The sequence below is a fragment of the Podarcis muralis genome, chromosome 15 (genome assembly GCF_964188315.1).
Source record: "Podarcis muralis chromosome 15, rPodMur119.hap1.1, whole genome shotgun sequence".
In the NCBI taxonomy this organism is placed as follows: Eukaryota; Metazoa; Chordata; class Lepidosauria; order Squamata; family Lacertidae; genus Podarcis; species Podarcis muralis.
The window spans coordinates 27,610,947-27,624,864 of NC_135669.1; the positions used below are offsets into that span (position 1 = coordinate 27,610,947).

A 13,918-nucleotide genomic window follows, 5' to 3' on the forward strand; every position below is an offset into this window, starting at 1 on the left:
GAGAAGCAAAAGTCCACTGAATGAAATGAAAGGCCACTCTTGGTGTTCTGCAGTGTCATGATGTATACAGGAAGCGAAGCTGCTTAAAATAAAGCGTATCTAACAGCTACATCAGCAATACACCGGAATAAAAAACGGATACTTTTGTGCAGTGGGCGGTTTGTGAGTAATAAAAGACATGCTGTAAATAAAGACAGTCATAAGACAAAAAATGGTTCATGTTTGGGGTGCTTGTTTTTTTTTAAAAAAAAAAAACCAAATAAGCACAAAATCCAATCTCTATGTTTCCTTTTATTTTTATTTTTCCTTTCCAAGTTTATCAGGTACTTGGAGAAGGGGGACGGAGCTGAATTCTGATTAAAACATTCCTTTTTTTAAAAAAGGAAAGAAAACATGACCAGCTATACTTGTGTGGAAGAACTGAATGCATTGCTTTTCTAATTTTCCAAATGGCCCTGTTAATGCTTTCATTAGGAAACCACCCTATGCTTCCTTCTGTATCCTCTGAAGAACATTCTCAGATGAAACGTCCAACTCCCTGGCACAATGATAATATTCCTGATTTTAGATAGCAGCAGCTCCTTTAGGGATGAAGAAGAACTCGTTTGGGAGGACCCGGATGTATGCTAGCATCTGATAAAATGGAGTTTTATCTCTTTAGGATTTGGAACTTTTCCCCATGGCAGACTTATTTCCCTTCCCCAAGAGCCCCTAAAAAAGGAAGGAACAAGTGAAAGTCCTCCTCTTCTTCTTTTACCCCGTACAGTGCAGAATTAATGCAACTGATGACAAATCTCTTGGAATGCAGCCTTTTAAAAGTAAATTTTAAAAAGAATGTCTGATTGCCAAAGGGTGATCAAAGTCCTGGAAAGAGTTAACACAAAGAGAATAAGAAAAGGGTGGGGGGGATGTTTGAGTTGACACTTAAACAAGAGAGGCGTGTCCTCCTAGCTCCTGATTGGCTTCAAGTTCTATCCAAAAACCTCCCCTCCCCCCCCCCTTTTCATTCCTCCTCCTCCTCCTGCTCTCTAGGTCCCAGGGGAGAATGTGGAATAGTGAGAGAGATCAAAAATAAACCTCTTATGTCAAAGCAAGGGGGGAAGAAAAGTATAAATACCGAGGACTCTGCAGCCAGATTTGGTGCTTCAAAGGCTTGAGAAGAAGCAGCCCAGGGAGAGAGCGGAGGAGCCTAGGGAGAGAGCTAGAGAGCTTCTTAGGAAGGGAAGGGAGGGAAACTCAGAGAGGCAGAGAGAGAGAGAGAGAGAGAGAGAGAGAGAGAGAGAGAGAGAGAGAGAGAGAGAGAGAGAGAGAGAGATCAGGATTCCAACACCCACCCAGCCCCAGCCTCTTTCAACTCGACACACTTCTTTCCAAGTGGACAGCCCGCTTTGCTGCTGCATCTTTTGCCCGGAAAGGTGCAAGAGCTACTTTAGAAGCTGGTAACAGAAGGAACCCCACAAACCAGCCTTTGGGGAGAAAGAGGATTTTCCCGGGGCCCCTCAATTCTCCCTCTACGCTGGGCAAGTTGTCGCTGACTAAACCTGGCATTAAAACCCCAAATTTGTTCACTCCTCTCCTATCCATTTCAAGCCACAGTTTTCCCCCCGGGGATCGCGGCTTGCCAATTTGCAGCATACACAGCTGGGGACTTTGCTGTTTCTTCATCCGAGCCTGCTCTTCCCATCCCGTCACTGACTGGCTCCCTGAGAGCATCAATGCCCCTTTCTCTGCAAGCACCGCAGCCCTCGGCTGGCCGGCTGGCCGCTGGCCGCACGCTCTTCTTCCCTCTGCTGCTGGTCTTGCGGCTGCTTGGCAATGCCTGGGCGCTGCCCACCCAGGACAGCGACTCCCAGGGGGTGGTGCCAGTCTGGATGGTCCCTCCGGGAAGCGAAGGGCAGGTTTCCTTCTCCATCCGTGCCTTCAGGAAGGAGTTTGTCCTGCAGTTGGAGCCAGATGCCAGCTTCTTGGCACCTGGGCTGAAGATCCAGCACGTGGGTAGGAAGGAGCTCTTTGCTAAGGAGGACGTGGGGCTCCGGAGCTGCTTCTACTCTGGCACTGTGAACTCCCAGCCAGACTCCCTGGTGGCTGTCAGCCTGTGCCAGGGCATCCGTGGCTCCTTCTTGGTGGATGGAGACAAATATGTCATCCACCCACAAGGTCATGAGAATGGAGATCCTCTGCTGCAGGCCCACCAGCTCCAGAAGAAGGGGTGGGCAAAAGAAGCTGGAGAGGACATCCCAGAAGAGGGATCCCGGGTAGCAGAGTCCAACAGCACCAGGAGAACCAAGAGGTTCATCTCAGAAGCCCGCTATGTGGAGACCCTGCTGGTGGCTGATGCCTCCATGCTCCAGTTCTATGGGGAAGACCTGACGGTAAGCAGCGCTACAACTTTCCTTCTCTTCCTTTTAGATGCTCAGAGCAGGTGCAGGTTGAGCGGTGCATGCCAATATGCAGGGAATCTTTGAGCTGTGGGTGGGGTGGTAGATCTGGGGTGATGCAGTCAAGGGCAGGTTATGGTAAAAGCATGAACCCTGAGCAGTACTTCTCCAAATCTCGCTTGCCTTCAACTTCTGGCTGCATAGACACCATACATTTAATGCACATTAACTCCTCGTTGTGTTCATGCAACACATACAAAGCACATTTAAAGCACACACATACCCTAAGAATCTTTGAGAACTGTAGTTCACCCCACACAGCTACAATCCCCAGCAAACTACCATTCCCAGAATTCTTGCGGGGGGTGTGTGTGTGATGTGCTTTAAATGTGTGGTTTGTTCATTGCTGTCTTTCAGCCTCCTGTCTGTAATTTTATGGGGTAAGGGCCATAATAATTCTGATCCACTTTGCAGAGCTACTTACTGGGAATAACACTTGTGAAGCACTGTGAACACTTTAAGGCACATGATAGCAAAAATGATCATAGTGGAAAACATCTGGGGGAATGATGCTCCATGCTGGGGTGTGCACGGGGTCGTTGTGGGACAACACACTTCTTTGAGACTGCTAAAGAAGGGCAGACTTGTTAACAAGGAACTTCCACTAAACAGCATCTCTGGGTAGAGTTATCCCCTGCTCACCGCCCCACCCCCATAACACAATTAACACATCCCTCGCAATATGATGTCATCACGTTCTGCATTTCCCCGCCCCAGCTTCACATCATCAAATATTGCACAGTGTGATGAAGTCATACATCTGATGGATGTTCCTAGATGTTATGGAGTGGGGGTGAGGAGCTCAACACCCAGATGACATTTCTAGCAGCTGCCTGAGTCTGCCGTAACATGTAGTTGCACCTTGTCTGGTGGAGATGAAACGTCTGTATTTTAACTCATCGTTTTCTTTGTACCTGGTAAAGTGCGCTGCAGAACTTGAAAGCTGGTATTTTTCAAAGCATAATTTTGTCCAGAGAGAGGCAAAATTGAACTACGTATTTTGTGGGTTTTTAAAAAAATTTATTGTGGGAAACAAGCACAGCATATTTTGCCTATGCTCAGCTGATGACATGAGAACTGTAAAGCAATTTGATATTACAGCCATTAAGCTAATCTGTGTTCCTCATTATTGTAAGGTCTGCCTCTTTGGTATACTAATTTGGTACCTGATACTACCTTTTGGAGACTAATGGGGGGGGAGCTGGGGCTTTGTTTAGTAGGAGAAGGGGAAGAGGCACAGTCTCTATTAGTAGCCACATAAGATTAGTAAAAGTTCTAGAAGTCATGTTTTGATGGGAGCCTCCCTCTCTCTCGGGCTGCATCCCCACCCCCACCCCAAGCCGTGGTTGAAGAGAACCACTTGAACCAGGAGACCCACAGATTTCACAAGTACCATTTACATCAGTAAATTTATGTTCACCGTGTGAAAGTCTTACTCAGCTTTGTTAGCTCTAAAAGGGAAGTTTCTATCCTGGAACTTGTGTGCAAGGAAAATCCTAACTTCTGCTAGGACAGCGGCTTTCACAGTGGTGAAATTAAGCAGAAATTATATGAAGGACATTCTATTAAAATGAGAGGGGAACAGAGGTGCATGGGCCATTACAAGGGGTTCTGCTAACAGAGTATTTGTGGGGGGGCATGTTCCTCGTCAGTCCCTGCATTTCTAGTGGGGAAGTTACAGTATTTTATCTGAGGTGCTAATAGCAGGAATGGGCTCAGTACAAGTCAGGTTTATTCGGGAGACCTCCTTCTTTCAGCACATAGCAGGTGGAACTTCAGAAATGTTAAATGTGAATATTTATTACGCAGTAAGATGTATGAAACATTTCCATGATAGGCCGGATGCATGTGGAATCACACTTTGGTCTCTTCCAGACTTTTGCTCTTTTGGGGTGGGATTCAACCACATGCCAGCAAACTCAGATTGCACAAATAAAGCTGGTTATTGCTCTGTGCAACAAACCACCCTCCCCACTCAAATCAGACGTTTTGTGATGAGGGAAACGATTGGGAAACGCACCCTTGGAAAGCGAGGGATAATAGTTGCTTGGCACAGGTTGATATACCCTTCCAACAAACAAATCTGAATGTGTGCTCAGTGAACAGCTGGCAGAAATGACATGGAACTGCTGAACTAAAGAAACCGTGACTCTTAGGGCAGGAAGAGAGAAAAGTTTGTAACGGTTAGAGACTTTGCTTCCTATGGTGTCGACACACACACACACACACACACACACACACACACGACATACGTACAAGTGTAACTTTCCTTTATCCTACTTTTGCTCTCGATCAAACAGATTTTGCAGATTTTTTTAAACAATGGAAAAAAACTTTCCAGCTCTATTTGCCTGAGGTGAAAACCGCACGGCTGCACATATGCCACAAGCAGCTATCACTTTTTCAAAACGATTTCAATAAAAATAACACTCTAGTCCTTTGTCTGTAGGAAGACTAGAGCTGAGTCAATTACATCCATCATCTCCCTATAGAAAGGATTTATTTCAAGCCTTTGGCTTAACCCTTTAATCCTTATCCCCAATTGCAAAGAAGGCTATGTACACAGAACTGCATTTTCTTCAGTCGTCCTGCTGCTCTTGCTTCTTCCCTTTCTCCATCCTTTTCCGTCTGCTGTGTTCTCCATTACTGGAGTTAAAATTACAGGATCCTTAAGGGTAGGGACCTATATTATATTATTATTATTATTATTATTATTATTATTATTATTATTATTATTACTCATGTAATCGCTTTACCCCCTATGTTCCCACTCGACAGTTTCAATCTGTAGAACTGGCAGTCACACAGTCGCACAATACCCATTCCAAACATTTCAGAAATTCCTCCTTTAGCTTGCCATAACTTGCACTTTGGAACTCCCTGCCTATTGATATCAGGCAGGGACTTCTACTATTTTTCGTTTGTTTGTGTGCCTGCTTAACACATTTTTTATTAGGCCTATTGAGATGTGTATATGTTGCTGTGCTTTTAATCAGTTTTTAGTTAACTGCTGGTTTAATTTTTTTATGTTTTACTTATTTTATCCGTTTTCATTGTTTATTTTAATATTTTTTGTCAACCGCTTAGAGGTTTCGCGACAAACAAAAGTGGTATATTAATTTTGTAAAGTGAGTAAATAAATAAATATATAAAACTGCTATGTCGCTTTGAAAAATGGTAGACATTGGATGGTGCTATACGAATACATAATGCTTCAGTAGACATCTCACTAAGCTGAACTCTGGCTCAGACGATAGACTCCCTGCTACAGTGCCAAACCTCTGTAATACTAATAACCCCCTTATATCCAGACGTCATGCGGATCTGGGAATCTCGCCAGCAGCAGTAGAATGTCTAAACTGGGTAAAATATGAATCGTAAATCTGTACAGTAGTCAAGAAATACAATGGATTTCCCAAAATAGGAAGATATTGAACGACAATTGTTGTTTTTCCCTAGAAGTGATTTATTTTGGATAGTTGTTTGTCTGTTTGCTATGCCTTTAGACACCTCTTAAGATATTGTAACCATATTTGGATGATGACTGCTGAGAACAAGCATCAGATTTTTGTCTCTGTTTGGGTACAATTGTTCACCATTTTGAATCAAGATGGCGGGCTGAAGCTTTCAAAGCTGCACTGATTTAACTTGTGGTTTCAAAACTGCACTTGTGTTTGGTTTTTGTTTGGTTTCTTAGAATCCCTGAGCAGGGCTGGGCACAAGTGTGCTGATTTCTTAAATTTCTTAACAGTATTGCCTTCATAGCTGTCAACTCTTCCCTTTTCTTGCGAGGAATCCTATTCGGAATAAGGGAATTTCCCTTATAAAAAGGGAAACGTTGACAGCTATGATTGCCTTTCAGAGCAGCATACATCACGTCCCATGCAGCAGCACATCCAAGCAGTGGCCAAACCCATGTGCTTTGCAGTATTCCTAGCCTGGGATTCTGATCTCAACGCAACAAATGGGAACAGTATGTCCATCTGGAAGCTCCCCCCCCCCTTACAGTCCTTCACAGTCCATACATAGTCATAGGAATCCTCTGCACACTGGGAATTTTGGATCTTGCTCGGGTGTGTTTCCCCCTGTTAAAGACTTGGGATGACGTTAGAGACTGCCTTGGGGCAGATCCACATCACACACTTAAAGACACACATTTAAAACACATGACTTCCCCCCAATGAACCCTGGGAACTATAGTTTGTTAAGGGTGCTGGGAATTGTAGCCCTGTGAGGTTGGAATAGCAGCTCCCAGGATTCTTTGGAGGAAGTCATGTGTTTTAAATGTGCACTGGAACTTGGGCAACTGGGGAGGTGTGCCCAGGGGTGGGGCAAACCACCCATAGGAGCAGGGCGAACCGCCCATAGGAACAGCATGGCCTGTGCCTTCCCTATGTGCACCACGTGTCCTGTCCCTATGGGTGCCGCGCAGCATCCATAGGGGCGGCACAGAGCGCGGGGTGCCCTTAGGGAGGGACTGGGCATGCCGTGGGGCCTCAGCCACCCCACAGATGGGGGGTGTTAAGTTGTGAGTGACCATATCAAACGACACAGCGATTCTTCAAACAGCTCTTGTTTATTCACAGAACTGAACTGAAGGGTTCAGCCAGCCTGCTTATATAGAGCTCCACTACAACGCATCTGTAACAACTTTCTGTAACTATCCAATCACTGAACATCACTTTCAATCCCTTATTTGCATATGTGGACCTGAGTGAAAACTATCTACAGTATCCCCCTGCTGGCCCAGGGTGAGAACTTCAGTACATAACAGGGGGAGGCAGCCAGCAGACAGTGCGGAGCCTGCAGGTGCCAAGACACGTGGCTCATGCGCGCTGCAGACCCTGCAGTGAGTGCCGCCGGCCATTTTGTTACCCACCATCAGGGTGGCACCCAGGGCGTACCACACACCCCTTCCTATGCCCCTTTAACTTTATAGTGTGGGTTGGTTAGGCATTTGCAACAGGTGCTGGGTACCTGCCCCCAATCTTGCTCCCTCTACCACCCAACTGACACTCAAATACTGTGCTAAGCGGCTGACCTATGGCATGCAGGTCTGCAGGGCCTGATGCTCTCCAGATGCCTGGGACTATTACTCTCATCAGCCGCTGCTGGGTGGCATCTGGAAAGCATCAGGTCAGGGAAGGTTGTTCCAGGCTACAGATGTCAAATGGAGAAGGCTTATCTCTCTTCTCAAACTACAATTTCCAAGATTGCTTTGTGGAGAAGTCATAACAGTTGAGAAAGCAATGCTGTGTAGATCCCCATCAGGCTGTGGAGGGCTAGCCTACAACAGCTACAGGGATATATTTTCTAGACTTCCATGAGGGGAATCCATGATAGCTAAGCTCATTTAAAGCTAAGCAGGGATAGCCAATGCTGTGCCCTTCAGATGTTGGGCTCTATCTCTCATCAGCCCCAGCCGACATGGCCAGTGGTTAGGGATGATGGGAGCTGAAATGCAGCAAACATCTGAAGGGCTCCACGTTGGCTTCCCCTAGTCTATAGTGTTCAATGAAAGCTCTTTGCCATCTTCCTCACATTTCAGGAGGCCTACATTAGCAGCAGTACATCATTCCAATCTCCTGTGGAAGACTAACCAAACAAAAGGATCCATGTATATCACTTGCCCACAGCTGTTTCTGATGGCACTGGTGGTGGGGTTAGATGGAGGGGAAATACGTGTGTGTCGGTCTGGTCTGCCTGAAAAGGTACACACATGTCGCAGAAACATTGAGTCAGAAGGGTCCATGTTTACTTGGCTTCCTTGCAATCCTCGCAGCCGCATTTTCATCACTAAACATTAAAAGGTCAGATGCGTCCTTTGCAAGTTGTTTTCCAACATTAATTGTGGTGGAGGGGCCCCCGAAATAGCTCAGATTCACACAGATGGACAAAGAGGGGGTGGCTTCTGTTTTACCTCCCAAACAACCATCACAAGATACCTTCCTGCTTTGTATCGTTGCCTAGGCTGCTGTCCCCTGCTCTGGATAGAGTGAGTCATACGCTAGCTATACTCAGGGAAGACCCAATAATCCATCGCACAAAGGGAAACCGTATGTTTGTCATTGCCCCACTTTGGCTTCTGGCCCTGCCCACCACTGACATGTGGCTCCCAGAGGGGTCAAGCTGCTTAGACAGATAATGGGGAGGGGCGCAATTTGCAAGGCTCGGCTCAGGCCGCATCTGGAGTCTGACTACATCCTTGGAAGAGACCCAAAGGATAAGCAAAATGAGGGTCTAGTTCCATTTGGTCAGGGGTGGGGAACCTTTTCCGAACCACTCCCTCCTGGGCAACCTTCTGCCACTATCAAGGTGCCAGGACTGGGCGGAACAATGAATATACATTTCACCTTTGTGCAGTAGGCTGCTTTCTACACATACCCCTCTCTGTCCCCAGTCTGGCAAGAAAGAGGCATCATCAGAGTTCATGGACAGTGGTAGAAACACTCCAGGAAGTAAACGGAAGGAGGAAACAGGGGAAGTGAGTGTGACCTGAGGAGAGTCCCAAGGGCCATTTAGGTATTTGCCCTTCTCTCTTCCAAAGCACCTGACTAGATGTTTGCTCTCATGCACAGCAGCTTGAACTGTGTTTGGTATCTGCTTGGAGCCATAAGCTTGAGGAGTTAATATGCAGATTCTGAAACATACCGGTATCTCCACACAAAAGCTGTAGGGCTCTTTCCAAGTCTGCAATCCACACACACACACACACACACACACACACACACACACACACACACAGTGGACTACAGGATTCTTCTCCACTTCCTCCTCTACCTTCTATGTAATGCTAAACAGCTGCCACAGTCCTCCTCTAGAGCAAACATTGGCAAAACAACTGATTATGAAGCACTCTGGTATGAAAAACGCGCCACACAAGTGAACATTGTTATTCTGGAGGCGATGGCTGAGGACCCAGCGTGAGTAGCTTCCAAGGGCTGGGAGGAAAGCAGGCCAGCCCTGGAATAGTATTATGGTTATCAGGTTGTCAAACAATTGCTCATGTCCCACGCTGAAAAGAAACAGGTGACGTTGCTTCAGAATTCATTGTGAAATGTCCCCTGTGTGTCAGTGTTTCCTAAGACTTTGATGGAGGACACACACTCCTCCCCCCAACTCCCATAAAAATTGAACCTCTCAAAAAGGATACTCAAAAAGGGGGCAGGAAAGGGAGAACTGAGATTATCAAGGGGGCTGCAGTGTCTGGCCTATGAGAAGAGGCTACAGTAATTGGGACATTTTAGTTCAGAAAAAGAAAGTTAAGCAGCAAGTGATGTAATCAATCTAGTAGAATTATGCATGTGCATTAAAGAGCTTTTTCTCATTCTGCCATAATACCAGAACTCAGGGTCACTCAGTGAGATTGATAGGTGGAAGAGGTACATTCAATGAGGAGGTACATCCAACTAAACACAATTATGGAACTCCCTGCCATCTATTAGTTTGAAAAAGTGATCAGACAAATTCATAGAAGGAGAGTCCAGCCATGGCAGCTCTAGTACTCCAGGAGTACACCAGTTGTTGGAAGTGGGGATACTGCTTTCCGTTTTTACTTGTGGGTTTCCCAGCGACATCTGGTTGGCCATTGTGGGGGAAAGATGCTGGATGTAAACAGACCTTTGGTTTGATGCATGAAGGTGCTTCATAAGGTCTAATGATGCATGCCTCATTCTCACCCCAAAACGGCATACGAGTAAGGGCTCATCCAGACTTCCTTTTGCACTGTGCTTTCAGGACACAGTTCGGTGCCTGACTCATGCATATACACACAGCACACAGCCCCATCTGGGGCTATCTGATATTGTTTCGAGTGACTGAATACACCAGTCTCCTCCTAGTGGGACAGAATTGCCCGCTCCCAACAAATGGCAGGAGGCAAATCCCAAGCAACGGATAGTGCAGAGATAAATCAGGCAGCCGCCCTGTGGGGAAGAGGGTTGTACTTTTTTACGCCATACTAGCAACTGGATGGCATCCAGCTTACAAATAGCTGGTCTACATATTTTAAATGGACAGAGTCAGGGACTCCAGCATTCTGCTTGTGGCAGGAAACATGATCTAGAGGAAGGATGCCTAAGTGGAGGGTCAGAGCAGAATCCCCAAATGAGTTATGGGGAGCAGCTTCTGTGTGTGGCTCACGGGATATGGCAAAGGTCCATTGGACCATGTTGCATACAATGCAGATAGGCAAATAAGGGTAGAGTCCGGATTTAGGTCAGGGAGAATGATGGGCGGGTATGCCCCAGTTTCTGAAGACTCACCGGTGATTTCCAGCAGGATTTTTTGAGGAACCAGGGAACCATCGTTGCAGCAAAAAGTTTTGGAACTGGCCCTCCTCTCGCCTGCTCAGCGGGAGATTTTTGCCAAGATATGCTTCCCATTTTGTGCCTCCCTTTATTCCTGCTGTAATAAGATAGCTTTAAATTCCCTTATAGGACTCTGGGCCAAGCTCAGGCACTGCAGAAGGAAAACACGTAACATTCTCCCAACACTTTTTTTAAACAATGAAATGCAATCGCAGGGGACAGACACCGGAAATGGGAAAGCAGCCGTAGGGAGGGATGCCACTTTCCTCCCACAAGTGGGGAATTGGATTATGGGGAGGTCAATGTTTGAGCCAAAATACTACAAGATGGGATGAAGGCTCAATCCATACTCTTGTTTGACACCTGAGACGTTTTCAGGACCCACCCTATTCCTGTAACCCGTTTTAACTGTTTTTAATTCTAAATTTTAAATTGCTAAAAGCCATGGTGAAGGGCAGGCGTTAAATTTAATTATCTGATTGCTTTCCTCCCCCACAAACAAAGTCTCAAAGTGACACACAGAAAAGAAGATTTATATGAGACTACTGAAGCAAATTAGAATCAATTAAGTTTTTGTTCAGCTATTAATTTAAAAATACTTACTCTGTGATTGCAGACAAGCCACCCTCCCTCGGTCTTACTCCCCTTGCCCAATCTGCAACCTGAGAGATAACAATGCTGACGTATTCTACAGGGTTGTTGTTCGGATTACAACTGGACATTGGCCACATTCATGGCATACATTTAAAGCACTGTGATACCAAATCAAAACAAAATTACAAAAAAAATTAATGACCAATTATCAAAACTGCAGCAAATGCTCCTAGAAATTACTTTCCCACAATTGAACTTTGAACGTATCAAAGAGTTTGACTTTGGACCTTGCTAAATCTAACCTTTTCTCCCTCCACTTCTTTCTTCCTACTAACTTGTCATGGAAAGCTGATTCAGTGCTTCCAGACACTTGCCCAGGGTTCAGTTTCCTTGGAATGAGGGACAGTGGGGACTTAGGATAAATGGCTTATTTACACATATATACAACCCAAACCAAAGATGGAAGGGCTCACAGCATTAGCACCCTAGAAGGTTCAGTATTGCTTCTTCCATAGCTACAGCCTTGGCTTCAAGCAGAAATCAAGCATTACTCTCATTCTCAGGCTTCTGCCTGCAGCCTGCTGTCATGGTCCAGTCTATGGGCGATCAAAGTCCCGGCTGAGGACGTCAGGACCAGGGGCAAGATGGCGGGGTGGGAGCAGGAACGAGAGTCCAGAAGCCAGGGGTCCGAGGGTCAGGAAGCAGGGAGTCACGAAGTCAAGGGTCCGAGGGTCGAGAAGCAAGGAGTCAAGGAGCCAAGGTCCGATGATCAGGAAGCAAGGAGCCAAACACAGCAAGGCAGGGAAAGTGTTGCTGTGGCAAAGAGCCAAAGGGAAATGCTGACCTTATATCCCTTCCCGGCTCTTGCCACCAGGTGCAGTGAGTTACCAAGTGGACTCACCTGTGCGGCCACACCTTGCCTCTCCAGAACAAACTTTGGAAGGCCCCAGTCCTGCGAAGCCCTACTGGTCACAGGGCCTGGCTCCTGCACGCACTCCTGACACCTGCTTAGAGCCCAGCTCTCTCTCTCACACTGGCTATTGCCCTTCTCACTACCAGCCAAGAGAGGGAAAGGGCCCATTTAAACCCTTTTGAATTTAACCTTTGCAGGACCCAGGAATTAGAAGGGACTTGGACATTGTACAGCCTAATCTACAGCCCAAACTCACAACAATGGGAATCTATCTTATACCGTGTAAGACCAGTGATCCATCTAGCTCAGCACTGTCTACACCAGGGGTTGTCAACCTGGTCCCTACCACCCACTAGTGGGCGTTTCAGGATTCTAGGTGGGCAGCAGGGGCTTCTAGGGCACAAGCTGAATCCTTCTTTCATCAAGCACTGGTGGGCGGAAAGGAAATTTTACCATCCAGAAAGATGCATTAGTGGGCGGAAGGTATAAAAAGGTTGACTATCCCTGGTCTACACCGACTGGCAGTGGTGCTGCAGGATTTAAGACAAGGAGTCTCTCTCCCAGTCCTACCTGAAGAAGCCAAGGACTGAACCTGGGACTTTTTGCATGCAAAGCTACAGCCCCTCAATGCAGGTCTGAAACGATCAAAGTTGTAAAGATGAAATGAGAAGGTGAAAGAATGCAGGAGAGAAAGGGAGAAGGGATTTGTTTTAAGAGGCAAGACAAAGAGGTGGAGAAAGATCTTAGGGAAATGAAATGTGGGTGCAGTCCCAATGGGGGAGAAGGGAAGGAGGAAGCCAAGGTGTGGGGTGATTCAGCCCCTCTCCAGCTATCCAATGCCCAAACACTGCCTGCAGCATCCTTTGACTGCCACTTGGCTTTGTGCAAGGAAATTCCTGGCTCGCACTTTAAACCGCCAACGGAGGTGCTATATTTGAGATGGGAGCCAAGGCCCTTGCAGAAACTACCAGGAATTCTGCTGATAGTCTGGTAAACAGCACAGGCTGCCGGCTTCGCTCCCCTTTCCCCAAGGCAAATGATTCCCAACAAGCTGACTCTTATTAGCTTTGCACCACTAGCTCCAGGACGGTGCCTCTTGAGTCTGTTCTGTGTGGCCAGCTACTGTGGTCAGGCCTTCCCTCAGACACAATCTGACCTGATAGTGTCTCCACCGCAAGGCACCAGCGGAGCGTTGATTCTTGGAGCTGATTCTTCTCACTTTGCTTTTCTTATTTGTGCGCTTACAGTGCATTTGTTGTACACTCCAAAAATGCAATGTGTAGCACAATACACTCATTGGGGAGCCAGGATTGGCTGCAGTTCCCAATTGAGCGTGTACCTGATGGCAAACCTGGATTTGATACTGTGGAAGTTGTGAAATGGTTCTGAGTGTACACACAATAGAGCTGCAGCCAGTTCGGACTCCCTAATGAGCTTAGATAGGTTTGAAAATATGTTGACGCAGCCACACTTTGGAAGTGTACACTGAACATGCTTGACGTGTACCGGCACAAGCCTGCGTTTTCAATCAAGGGGACACTCAACTGGGTTTCTCCTACTAGGTTTTGTTCAATTTCTTCTTTCCCCTTTCTCTTCTTCCTTGAGAAACTACTCTAGAGAATCGGGCGTGGGGAGAGATGGCTCCATGACATCAGAAAAACTAA

The 13,918-nt window shown here is 46.5% G+C and overlaps 1 protein-coding gene across 1 annotated transcript in view; it reads left to right on the top strand.

Moving 5' to 3' along the window:
• The first annotated feature begins 1,043 nt into the window (after positions 1-1,043).
• ADAMTS8 (ADAM metallopeptidase with thrombospondin type 1 motif 8) overlaps positions 1,044-13,918 on the top strand; it is a 42,183-nt gene continuing 29,308 nt past the window's right edge. Inside the window, exon 1 of the mRNA XM_028708090.2 lies at positions 1,044-2,372. Coding sequence (XP_028563923.2) covers positions 1,716-2,372 — 657 coding nt within the window. The 5' untranslated portion in view covers positions 1,044-1,715. The remainder of the gene's footprint in view (positions 2,373-13,918) is intronic.